Source organism: Stomoxys calcitrans, chromosome 1 (genome assembly GCF_963082655.1).
Source record: "Stomoxys calcitrans chromosome 1, idStoCalc2.1, whole genome shotgun sequence".
NCBI classification, from domain to species: domain Eukaryota; kingdom Metazoa; phylum Arthropoda; class Insecta; order Diptera; family Muscidae; genus Stomoxys; species Stomoxys calcitrans.
The window spans coordinates 12,189,098-12,201,211 of record NC_081552.1 but is presented as its reverse complement, the minus strand read 5'-3'; the positions used below and the strand labels follow the sequence as shown (position 1 = coordinate 12,201,211).

At 37.1% G+C, this 12,114-nt stretch overlaps 2 protein-coding genes and 2 long non-coding RNA genes across 7 annotated transcripts; 3 read left to right on the top strand and 1 right to left on the bottom strand.

The window, feature by feature from the left end:
• Positions 1–231: 231 nt before the first annotated feature.
• Positions 232–1,345, top strand: LOC106091180 (tubulin polyglutamylase complex subunit 2). 3 transcript variants are annotated; one of them, XM_059360759.1, is made up of 5 exons: positions 232–377; positions 431–598; positions 658–737; positions 798–976; positions 1,090–1,220. In XM_059360759.1, exons 1-5 carry the CDS (start codon positions 308–310, stop codon positions 1,133–1,135), a joined length of 543 nt encoding a protein of 180 aa, XP_059216742.1. In that variant the 5' UTR covers positions 232–307; the 3' UTR covers positions 1,136–1,220. The 3 variants fall into 3 exon arrangements, with proteins under 3 accessions (XP_059216742.1, XP_013113073.2, XP_013113072.2); XM_013257619.2 differs by having other exon boundaries at positions 236–377; positions 798–1,002; positions 1,090–1,345; XM_013257618.2 differs by having other exon boundaries at positions 236–377; positions 798–1,345.
• Positions 1,275–2,531, bottom strand: LOC106091181 (viral IAP-associated factor homolog). Its single transcript, XM_013257621.2, has 2 exons — positions 2,275–2,531; positions 1,275–2,073 (listed from the first exon to the last, which is right to left on the bottom strand). Exons 1-2 carry the CDS (start codon positions 2,275–2,277, stop codon positions 1,366–1,368), a joined length of 711 nt encoding a protein of 236 aa, XP_013113075.1. The 5' UTR covers positions 2,278–2,531; the 3' UTR covers positions 1,275–1,365.
• A 1,345-nt stretch (positions 2,532–3,876) lies between these two features.
• Positions 3,877–7,924, top strand: LOC106091170 (uncharacterized). Of its 2 annotated transcripts, none has more exons than XR_009396422.1 (3): positions 3,877–4,031; positions 6,529–6,609; positions 6,699–7,924. It is a non-coding gene; the product is annotated as an uncharacterized LOC106091170 (long non-coding RNA). The 2 variants fall into 2 exon arrangements; XR_001221963.2 differs by lacking the exon at positions 3,877–4,031 and adding an exon at positions 5,954–6,259.
• Positions 7,925–11,211: 3,287 nt separating this feature from the next.
• On the top strand, positions 11,212–12,105 carry LOC131995149 (uncharacterized). Its single transcript, XR_009397205.1, has 2 exons — positions 11,212–11,428; positions 11,522–12,105. It is a non-coding gene; the product is annotated as an uncharacterized LOC131995149 (long non-coding RNA).
• The last annotated feature ends 9 nt before the right edge of the window (positions 12,106–12,114 follow it).

Here is a 12,114-nt window from a genome sequence, read left to right as displayed (position 1 = left end):
AACATTTGTGTGAAATTGGGACTTCAATGCGTTCATCCGTAGCATCAAATATGCTTTTGCATAAAATCCGGCCTCTACTTATCATATAAAAAAGGGGTGGTATCGTTTTGGGATTTGTATTTTTAAAGAAAAATTAAATAAACCAAACAATTCAAAATTAAATTTTTATGAAAGATGATAAAAATTCAATTTATTCTCACAGTGTACATATACATCCTTTTAATTCAGGCCGATTGGCCGTTGTCATAGTTTTTTATTTGTTTATTCAAAAATGCTACCATGATTTGTACATCCATTTCAATTGAAAATGTCTAAAAAACTTTTTCCAGAAGATGCATTTTTCGAAAACCTTTTATTAGGTTTAAACAATACTTTAGGTAAAACTTTATGAATTAAAATTACATGTTCTATATTACGTGTTTAATTCCAGCTGAAGTGCCACGCATATGCAATGTAACGATAGACAAACGTCAACCATGTGAGAAATCCCAACTTGTGACTTGGGAACAAAGACATGGAGTTTATTTGCCAGAAGATATGAAAAAATTTTACCTCTCCACTGATGGTTTCATGTTGCAATGGAGCTATCAATATGCTCGTAAGTTGTAACGCATTTGAATTAAGTCAAATAACTCATTTTTATGTCTTTAACATAAGCCAATGATATAAGAAAAGTTGGATATATTCACTTTCGGCATTTATTAGAAATTTCATTGTTACGTGAAAATGTTGAAATGGTAATAACAATTTTTACAAGAAAAAACATTCATCTCAAAAAATGTATTAAAACATTATAGACTACGGCGGCCGGGCCTACCAATGATCAATGGGGTAATCCACTTCCTGTTCTTGGGGCGAAAACAAAAATATTTGAAATTAATACCATAAACGAAGTAGCAAAGGTTTGCCTTCTATATGACTCTTCCGGATGTAATATATCGCCAAAAATTTATCTCTTGGAATTAAGCAATCTAAAGTGGGTATTCCTAGCGGACAGCTTCAGTGAGTACTTACGTATGGCCATTGCACATTTGGGGTTGCCCTATTGGGAATTGTGTTTTGCTTCATGTGGTTTACCTTCTTGGACAGAGCAACTATTTTTGTTATTGGCTCCACACCTATTGGAAGAAAATGAAACTCGCAGATCTCGTTTAATTAATCCAGGACCTGAACACCCCTACAATGTAATTGACCCTAATATATTCCGCGTTAAATTCAAGACTACATCCATAAAAGCAGGAACCACAGGAAAGCATAAATAAATAGGCCACTACTATTTTTCTGTTGTAAATACAAATAGTGTACTTCTCATTGATTTAAATAAAATATTGCCTAATAAAAAATACTTTTAATAAGTGTAGACCATCAATCAAATTCTACGTGATTTTCCAAGTCAGCAAACATTTTATCCTTTATGCGTGGTTTGGGATCTTCTTTAATCTCTGTAGGCACAGCTCCGGCTTGACCCAACAAATACTCCAGTTCACCTTGTGTCAATTTTTCACCTCTCAACTCAAGGGGCCCAATGAATTGTTTCTTCATTTGCCCTTCATGGTACACGAAAATAGTGGGTAAATTCTTTTCGGGAAAATTTGGTATGCAGGTAGTGGCTATTGAACGTAGAAATTTGGTTTGGGGATAACGCATTGCCAACGACTGCATATGATGGTGAATCAATGCACATAGGGGCACACCGTTGGCATACAAATGCAATACCACCCAAATGCCTTCTCCTGCCTTCGTCACTTCATCCACATAATCAGTGCCAGCTATTTCTCTGACCGAGCCAAATTTGGCCTTTTCTGCAAAGGCTTTCATTTCTGCTATGCGCTGCTGTCGATAACGTTCCAAAACCTCCTCATCTTCGGAATCTTCCAATTCGTCCAGTTCATCCAAATTCATATCCTCCATATTCTTGCGGCCATCGACCAAATCAGTGCGCTTTTGTATCGTCTCATCAATCATTGCCTGAATTTGATCCTCGGTGATTTCAGCTTCTTTAGGTTTTTGGGGAATAATACCTTTGGCACGCAAAACATCATTCCACTCTGTGTCTTCATTGTAATCGGGTTCCTAAAAACAGGTACACAGAAATAGGTACATCACATCAAATCACAAAAGTTGCACATTGTGTTGTTTATTTTTAGTTCTCATTCATTGTTTCAATGTCACTACATGCCCATATATGGAATAATACCAACAGACAGCATCGCATCCACATTGATGATTGGGACAATGAAACTTACGAATTTATGAATTTATGGACAAACTTACCATTTTAGTACTTTTCTTCAAAAGCTTTGAAAATTTTGTTATATGTACAAATTATTCAGAAAACTAATGAAGTTACTGATTTCTTGAAGAGGTGACTAATAATACAACAGTACCATCCCTCTTGCTTTTTGCAATGAATGAAAGATGATGTGAAGCTCAATGGAATCTATCAACAGCTGTTGGGGCAGGGTTCACTAAAGAAGGTTAGCTCACTTGACCAACTGATGTAATTTTCCAATTTCAGAGTTGTATCTACATCCCACTAAAACGTTAAATGCTTTGTTGGGACTTTTTTCACATTTTGTTTCTTTTTTTCAAAATTTAATTGTTTTAATTTATAAATAACACGTTTATGATCACAAATCTTCCGGTCTCGTGGCTGCTACAGATGATAACGCAAAAACTAAAATGACAATTAGGAAGTGTCCAGAAATTTGACAGCCTAATAGGAATTTGTGCCACCATTCCCACAAGGATGTATCCAAGATATATTCATTTACAGGTAGTGCCAGTTGCCCAACAACAAAATATTGAGCATGGATGAATTAAGAAGGTTGGCTCACTTGTCCAGCTGATGGAATTGTCCAACTTCAGAGTTGTATCCAAATCCCACTAGAATGTTAAATGCTTGGTTTCGATTTTAAAGTTTTTCACATTATGTTGCTTTATTCACATTTTAATTGTTTTAATTTATAATTTACACGTTTATAATCATAAAATCTTTTGATCTTGTGGCTGCTTAACATGATTATGCAAATAAAACTAGAATGTCATTTAAAATTTGACAGCCTAGTGGGAATTTGCGCCTCCATTGCCACAGGATTGTACCGCTGATTCCGTTGTTATTGGGTAAGTGAGCCAACCTTCTTAATTCAATCACGATATTAAGTATGTTAATAATTCGCGCCATTTTTCGTTATTTGTGTGTCATCATAGTGAAACAATAAAAGGTGGTCTCATTTGTACAACAACCATAAATCATATGGTACAACCCGCCATGTTGTCATCAAGCTGATCGATGTTTTGCCAACACACACAAAGAAATTTGTGCACACACTAAGGAGGATTTAAAAAGGTGGCCTCACGCGAACAGCTGTTAACAGCCGGCCAGGTTTGACGGTATTAAGATGTCAGATTTTTATTTGTATTCTCTTTGTTGTTATCTTCTTTCTCGCATATTCTCTGCTCATTTACGCACACGTATACACAAAGGCACACAAATTTCTTTGTGTGTGTTGGTAAAACGTCGATCAGCTTGATGGCAAGATGACGGATAGCACTATATGATTTGTGGTAGTTGTACGAAGGAGACCACCTTTAATTGTTTCGCCATGGTGTCTGCTATAGTTCTTCTTCTTTTTGCAACACTAGTTTAAACAGCTCACGCACGTTTCGTCTTTTGTTTCACTGTCAAACATCTTCAGTTTGGTCTATAATTTAACCACAAATCGTCTTAAACCCCGTTTACACTAGAGCTGGCAAAATACCGATAGATACTATCGACACTTAATGTTTTGGCTAAATATCGATTGTTATATTTTTCTATCGATATTTTGACAAAGATTTGCCATTTGCAAAATTAAAAGACAAATCAACGCCAACATTAGAACAGCAGTATATTTCATCATTTAAATTTATGAAATATATATTTAAAACTTTGTATCTTGGGTTATTATGACATGCAACTGTATGCTAAGCTTGGTCGAATCGGCGAATAATCGTATAAAGCTAATACATATATAAACCAATGTCTGAAGGTAAGATTTTGAGCACCAGGATATATAGGGTTATTGACCGATTTGGACTATGCTGAGTTTGGCAGTTAAAAGTCATAACAGTCTATTGTGATCCACAGTAGCGACGGACCAAGGCCTCTGATGGAAATCAAATCCACGATTCCCGCATTGGCAATACGAGTCCGCTACCAACTCGGCTTTTTAATAAAAGTTAAAAAATAATCTAAAAAGTATCGAAAAACTAAAAATAATGATGCAAGTGTTACTACCAGCTCTATCTTCGATATTTTACTAATATATGTAACACCTACAGACTCCTCTAGTGAAATTCGATTTGGAACATTTCTTTCATTGAGATCATCCTCTTTAAGTGAAGATTTTGGGGACACTATGCAATGAGTTCAGAAAAATACGAAATTTACCAAAAATTAAGACACTTGTTTTTATGCATATATTATTGGCGGTACTTATGTGATTTATATTGTAATTACAGATTCCATTTCTTTGGTGACTTATAGTTATATTTTATATGGGATATTTTTTCTTTAGAATATTGTAGGAATTAATTAATTAACATATCCTAAAATAACACTTAAAGGTGCCAGCAAATAATTTTTGCATGGAATTTGAAAATTTGTATTTTAATTTCCTTAAAAAGTTTTATATCTACATGCATAGGCAACCGTAGCGCAGAGGTTAGCATGTCCGCCTATGACGCTGAACGCCTGGGTTCGAATCCTGGCGAGACCATCAGAAAAAAATTTTCAACGGTGGTTTTCCCCTCCTAATGCTGGCAACATTTGTGAGGTAATATGCCATGTAAAACTTCTCTCCAAAGAGGTGTCGCACTGCGGCACGCCGTTCGTACTCGGCTATAAAAAGGAGCCCTTTGTCATTGAGCTTAAAAAACTTGAATCGGACTGCACTCATTGATATGTGAGAAGTTTGCCCCAGTTCCTTAGTGGAATGTTCATGGGCAAAATTTGCATTTGCATTGCATAGTCTATTTTAAAACTTGTAGTGACATTTGATGGAGAATATTTCTTTCTTTAAGACCATTTCTCAAAAATGAGTTTTCATGTTTCTTTCATGCACAAACTTGAAAAAATTAAGGCAGTCCAAGGGTTTTGGACACTATTTGCAAGCAAACTCATTGATCCTCTTTTGGGCCGATGTTATGTGGTTCTTTAGGTTAACTTCCTGCTGATAGCATTTGCCGCAGAATCAAACATTTTGCCAGCAGTATGTGTGAACTTGGGGTCTGGTAAAGTCTGTGTTGCCTCCTTCAGGCAGAAGGCCCACTTATAACTTTTCCAAGGACACTTGCTTGATGGTTCGTCGGTCAACTTGTGTATATTCTTTCGAACTCTTTTTCTTAGCTTTTATTTATTGTGCAAAAACTAGGAACTTAAGACTGAAATGTATGTTTTTTCCTTTGAAGTTACTGAAATTAACAATGGTATCGATAGTTATCGATATTTTTTTGAAAAATAATATTGATAGTTTGCCAGCTCTAGTTTACACTGCTCTTTAAATCTGGATTTAAGGCTCTAATCAGCTGATTTTATAAAGGGAAAACAGATGATCAAGCCATTAAATCCGGATTTAAAGAGCAGTGTAAACGGTAAATGTTATTATCAAAATGAGTGCTGTGTTAAGAAAGTTCATCCCGTGCTTCTTCCATTTTACGACGAAGCTCATTTTTGGCTCAATGGGTACGTACATAAGCAGAATTGTCGATTTTGGAGTGAAGATCAGCCAGAAGCATTACAAGAGCTACCAATGCGTCCAGAAAAAGTCACTATTTGGTGGCATCATTGGACCGTACTTTGTTATGGTGGTGTTTAGAAGTTGGTATCAACTGGACGATAAATCGCCACCCGATAGAGCGTAGAACTATCCATTTAGGCTTTGCCGGTACGATGACGTTTTGCGCGGCTATCGCTCGCCGGATGGGGGGTGGTTCTTGCCAGGGAAGTTCATAACACCATACCAAAAGAATATCATACCGGGCTTAAATGAATATGGAAAAAAGTTTGACGCCTAAATAAGTCCATACAAAAGAGAAAAAGGGGATAATGACCAAAAAACACACACGTTTACTCACGAAACGAATGGACAGGTTATCTACACGGCACCGGATTATACGTGGCTTGGCGGCTGACATTCCAAGCGTCTAGCCCTCCCACAGAAACCACGATCGGGCTTCACCATGATACCTACTTCATGCGCTAGGCATCTCAACATCGGTACCTTTACCTACCTCTTACACGCTCCCTACCACCTTCCTGAATTAACCTAAGCCAACATCGTTATCGTTTCTTTTCTTCACACGTTATAAACGAAAGTATTTATTTCTTGAGCATCAGAACAAATTCAGATATAAAAGAAATCAGATATTGAAATTGATAGCAAAAGGAATGATTGTTTTTTTTATTATATTTGCATATGTCATACCTTTTTCTTTCTTAATAATTAGGTGGCGATGGAATAATAATGTTTTTTTTCTCATTTACAGAGACACCGCAACCGGCCTATGCTACCTAGCTTGAGCTCAACCTATGTCGCCTTGGGCACCCTTTCTATGTTACGCTGAAAGGTAAGTTATCTCGTCTACGCACAATTGTAATGCCTAACCACCTTCATAAATAAACGTATTGTTTTTTTTCTAATTTGCTACAAATATAGACCACTGAAATCAAAAAGGAAGTCTATCGGTCGTTCGTCTGTCCAAGGTTGTGTGTAAATTATCTGTCCGCATAGGGTTTTTTTACATGGGCGGTCGGTGTGATCATACCGGTTTTCTGCGCCTCCCCCAATGACTAGAGCGGTGATGGTAACTGGACGTGCTGGATAACCGATCGCGTGCTTCGGTTTTTTAATTTTGTTTATATTTTGTAAGACTTTAGTTCCTGTAAAACTTTAGTTGCTTATTTTTTTTCTTTCCTTTTAAATATTGGATTGCCCAAAAAGTATTTGCGGATGTTTTAAAAGAAAGTAAATGCATTTTTAATAAAACTTAGAATGAACTTTAATCAAATACACTTTTTTTGCACTTACAGTCACAAGCTGTGAAAAAATTTGTCAACGCCGACTATATGAAAAATCCGCAATTACTTTTTGGGCAACCCAATAGTTTGTAACGATCAAATCTTTTCTTTAGCTTGTAAGACTTTAGTTTATCTTTAGTTTTAATTTGTTTATAGTTTGCGCTCACAATAGTATTGAAATGCCACAGGTTGTTTCTTTTGCAGATTTCTAGTTTGTACGACTGCCACATTCACAAGTGTTTTTTTTCTTCGACCCTTAGGTCACACTTTCACCAATTTGAGATTTAATGTACAACAAAATTCGATAAAATAAAATATGTAGCGGATGCATTTTTATAAGTTAAATATATTAAAATTACTTTACTCATTTTAAGTTTATTTCAATTATTTGATGGAAAGATTCTAGTTTAAATTATTTAGCGAACATGAACTAACTATTATTTTCGAGTGTACGAATGAATATTATTGTTTCTATGAGTTAAATGTTACAGTAAAGTATAAGAGATTCAATTATTTTGAGAGTTAATGTTTTGTTCTTTTGATCTCAGCAATGAGTGTATTTTTTTATCTCTTGTTTTCTCGCACAATCTTTTGTATAACTTTAATATATAGAGAGAAGCTTAAACACATACGACTCTACTCTCAACCAATATGTCTGTTGAGTGATTGTTTTGCTTGTCTCTTTTCGCTTGTAATATTGTTTTTGGGATTATTTAGTTATTACTCAATATTTTCGAATTCTTGTTTGTCATCGCTTACTTTCAATTCAAGGTTATTTTCTAATTGCCTATACAAGAAGATGCACAAACCAGAAATTGGTATTCTTGGAGTTGCAGCCACCAATAAAGGTTGAAAATAAAACAAGCCAAAGTGTTTTATTTAAGCCCAAGATAAAAAAAATACGGAGTGGACGAAATTGGACAATTGTCTGTTTTGACCCTCCAATTAAAAAATATTAAGTCTATACCGAAAATAAAAACGTTTTTGGACGGAAACGACTGGCACGTTATATTTTCGGAATAAAGACACATTATAAAAATTAAAATAAACAAAATAAAATTATAATTAAATTAAAAACTCAAAACCTTAGGCTAGTGGATTCTTCACGAACCCTACAAATAATGTATTTGTCTTCTTGTCTATCTTGTCGATCTTGTTTTTTTTATGCGGTTGATTTAAGGTGGGTTGTGTCGACTAGCCACTTCGCCACAAAAAAAAACTTCTCTCGAACCACAATATTTGGTATAGTTTCCACGCAACTTCGACGTCCAGTCAGCTCCAATATCAAAACCAAAGAGATCGGAAAAAGCCCAGGAAACCGGCCATCTAACCAAAATTTCCGGTAATGGCCTTTCCTTTCTCTTTTTCCTCCATTTCTCCATATTTGTCCCCAAGCGACCTGACGTGCCTAGAGTTAAATATTGTGTCAGCTGACAATAGCATCAATATGGGCCCCCTACTCACGCCATGTCATCGCGCACACAATAACTTCTTTAAAGATGATGGGATGGTGAGTGCTATCGTAAGATGATATCCAACTTTTTTGCCCAAAATGCAAGAGCTTTACCTGCATGACAAGTGGTTTTAACAAGTCGGTGCCACACAGCACGCGTAACAATGGATCCAGGCGGATTTTATAAGGTGGTCTCACGCGAGCAGCTGTTAACAGCCGGCCAGGTTTGACAGTATTAAGATGTAAAATTTTTGTTTGCATTCTCTTTGTTGTTATCTTCTTTCCGCATATTTTCTGCGCACAAAATTCTTGATGACAAGATGGGGGATTGCACCATATGATTTGCGTTTGTTGTACAATGAGACCATCTTTAATTGTTTCGCCAAGCAATGGACTTAAGGCCAGAACAGAATAGGCGCGTTGAGCTTTGGGTTTGAGTTTCGCTTTACAAAAAAGCAAACGTTCGGGACCGGTCAATTGGCAGCCTAGATCGTGCGATTTAACGCCTTTAGACTATGGGGCTATGTTAAAGCTCATGTCTTTACCATGACATAACTACCAGGTAGTGTACCGTAAACATCTGAGCACCATTTTTTCTCGCGAAGTGCACTATCTGTCAACGAGTTCTGATTGTGTGTGCGTATTAAGTCAAGAACTTAACACACACAAACAACGAAAAATGGCGCGAACTAGTAACGTACACAAAATCAGAGTTGCACTAATCACCGATTTTGACAGATAGTGAACTCTTAAATGAAAGGTATTTGGGAGTAGAACACGTATTTGACATCCATATTTGGGTGAAATGGCTGAGGTACCATCTCACACCTAAAAATCACTCCCCGTCAAATGCATGCATAGACCAATCATGACAATGTAGGGCTCAAATGAAACAGGTCTTATTTACCGTCTATGGTAATACGACGCCCATATCAAAAAGGTAGAGTAAAAAATTTGTCCATGAACATTTCTTGCCAATACATTAACGGATTGCAAAATATTGCCATTTTGAAACCAGCAGACTCTAGCGAGGCGCCACTTTTAATATTTTGCGAGTTGTTATCAGTAATTAACCTCTAATAACGATTTGAAATTAAGAGATAGTTGGATTTGTTAGGGTTTATATGAAGGTAAATGACATGAGCCCAGTTGGAAAAAAATTCAAAATGACAGTTCTATAAAGGAAATCTGTGAAATAAACCTATTTCAAATCTGCAATAAGTTTTGAATAAAGGATTTAAAGAGCAGTGTAAGCGGGGTTTTATTCATTAGATCCTTGATTGCCTTCTAGTTCCTACCGTTGAACCATCCGGATCGCTTTAAAAAGCCCAATTCCTTGCGAATGTTCGTATCTCCTAAATCAGGCAGGTTCTCAAAGAAATGAGAACTCTTCTCCTTCGATGTCCTCACAGCATCTTCAAAAGTCGTTGGTGGCAACCTTCACTCTGTCAAAATGTTTTCCGATTAGAGAGTGACCTGTCATGATGGACACAATGACTAAGACGTCTGTTCTAGCTAATGACAGCAAAGCAGTAGACTTTTTCAAGTCTAAATTAGGGCACATGGTTTTGGAATGCTCACAGCCCCCTCTTTGTGACCATCTATCATTTGTTGTCCTTCGGGTCTGGTCCTGAAAACTTAGCTTACATGTCGCTAGAGGCATACCTACAGATTCCAGTATCCCTGAAATGTGTAGGGTAGTTCCCAGTCTCGCAAGCTCGTCCGCTTTACAGTTCCCTGGGGTATATCTGTGGCCCGGCACCCAGAACAGGTGAATTTTGAACTGTTTAGCCATCTCGTTGAGAGATCTGCGACAGTCAAGGGCGGTTTTGTGTTCAGAAATACGTTCTCCAGAGATTTTGTCGTGTACCCAAGGGTCCACGTTGCCGTTGGAGTGAGGAGTCGGACTGGCGGGCGCTGGTCGCTGGCATTCGAGCACCGGCTTTTGGCTCAGTCTTTGGGGCGCGGTTCTTTGCCAATCCAACCCTCTGGCAAGGTGACAAAAAAAACAAAATAAACAACCAGCTGTCGGTGGTACGAAACGGACGACAATAGAACATTAACAAAACACCCACTGGAACGAACTGGAGGACATTACGGCTGTGGAATTGCCTGGCGCCTAAAATCCTTCATGGCGCCTCAGGACTTTGCCCACCCCAACCATGGCACCCCTCGTCCTGTAATATTAAGGGTACCCCGTAATCCATCACCTGTCTATCTTTGCCGCTGCTCAGTCACTTACCCCATATTCCGATGCTTTAGCCTTCCATCATCCTTTAGAAATCACCAAGGCAAGTGTTTTTGATAATCATTCTTGTACAGATTTCAGTATTTTATTGAGTAAGTAAAAGAATATTCACATGGTAAATAATGTAAAAAAAAACAAATAATCAAAAAGGCAAAATTCAATTACAAAAAAAACAAGATTTAGAATATAAAGAACCGTTTTCAAGCAAACATGAAATATATTAGATTTTGAAGGCAAACGTTAACACTGCTTCTACACATTGCCATTCACAAAGACAATATTAACAATCTTGAAATTTTTCTCTATTTTCAGAAGAATGGGTCGGTCGCCTCGTCAGCTCTAGATGGATGACCAAGAATCGCCAAAACGGTACTGCGGCCTTGATGCGGGCCTCTGCGGCCAATAAGGTCTCTTCAAGTTCTCGTCGGTCCGTCCGTCTGGTATTCGGTGAGTATTGTCAAGTTTTAAGTGTATTTGTCGCAGTCTGTTTTTCTTGTCTAAAAAAGTATTCTATGTTTCTTTTAGGGTCTTTTTTTTGTTGTGCTACCTTTTTAGCACCGTAGGACCAACATCAGCTGATTGGAGGACGAAAATGTCCTTTAACTGCGTTGCTACCTAACCTAACCATGAGCTCATGTTTGGTTATAGCCTGTAACCCAAACAACGGGTGAGTAAAAAAAAGCACTAATGTTGCCCCTACCTAATCTATTTCGATTGTATACTTTAATACAAAAAAACCCTTTTTTAAACAAAAATAAAGCAGTCCAAGGGTCGAACGTCAGTAAAGCAGTTTGGTTTGCTAGTCTGGAGAAACTAAAAAGAGTACCTTAGGAACGCTGGGGAATGCAACAGCGTCTGGATCCCTCGCTGGTGGATGGTGTGCGTTGCGGATGTGGCGGTGACCAGTGTGGCGGTGACCAGGGTGTCGGTAGCCGATGTGGCGGTTGTTGATGCAGCGGTTGGTGATGGAAGCCTTCTTCTTTGTGCGGCAGTGGAGGTGGAGGAGGCGTGGATTTTGATTTTTATGTTTTTGACTTTTAGTTTTGAAATGTCCACTTGTTTATTTTAATTTTAATTTCTATTTCTTTTCAGGTTTTTAATATATTCCTTTTTTCAGGTATTTAACGTTCATTTCATTTCAGATTTTTGACAAAGTTTTTCTTCTCTTTTTTTTACGTTACCATTTCAATTGGCTCTTTATGTATCGTCTCTTCACTTTTCAGGCATTTCAAATTTTCTATTTCTTTTTTTTTTTTTTTTTTAAAAAACTGTCCTTTTTATTTTGTTTAAATCCGTTTTTTTCACATTCATATGAATTTAAATAAAACACATTTACCAAATTTATTTCTGGTC

Bases quoted from the DNA above. Each gene is read 5' to 3' on its own strand.
- LOC106091180 (XM_013257618.2), top strand. From the start codon at position 308: ATGTCTAAAAAACTTTTTCCAGAAGATGCATTTTTCGAAAACCTTTTA. The intron at 378-430 runs GTAAAACTTTAT...GTTTAATTCCAG, and splicing joins AGGTTTAAACAATACTTTAG to CTGAAGTGCCACGCATATGC. The intron at 599-657 runs GTAAGTTGTAAC...CTTTAACATAAG, and splicing joins ATGGAGCTATCAATATGCTC to CCAATGATATAAGAAAAGTT.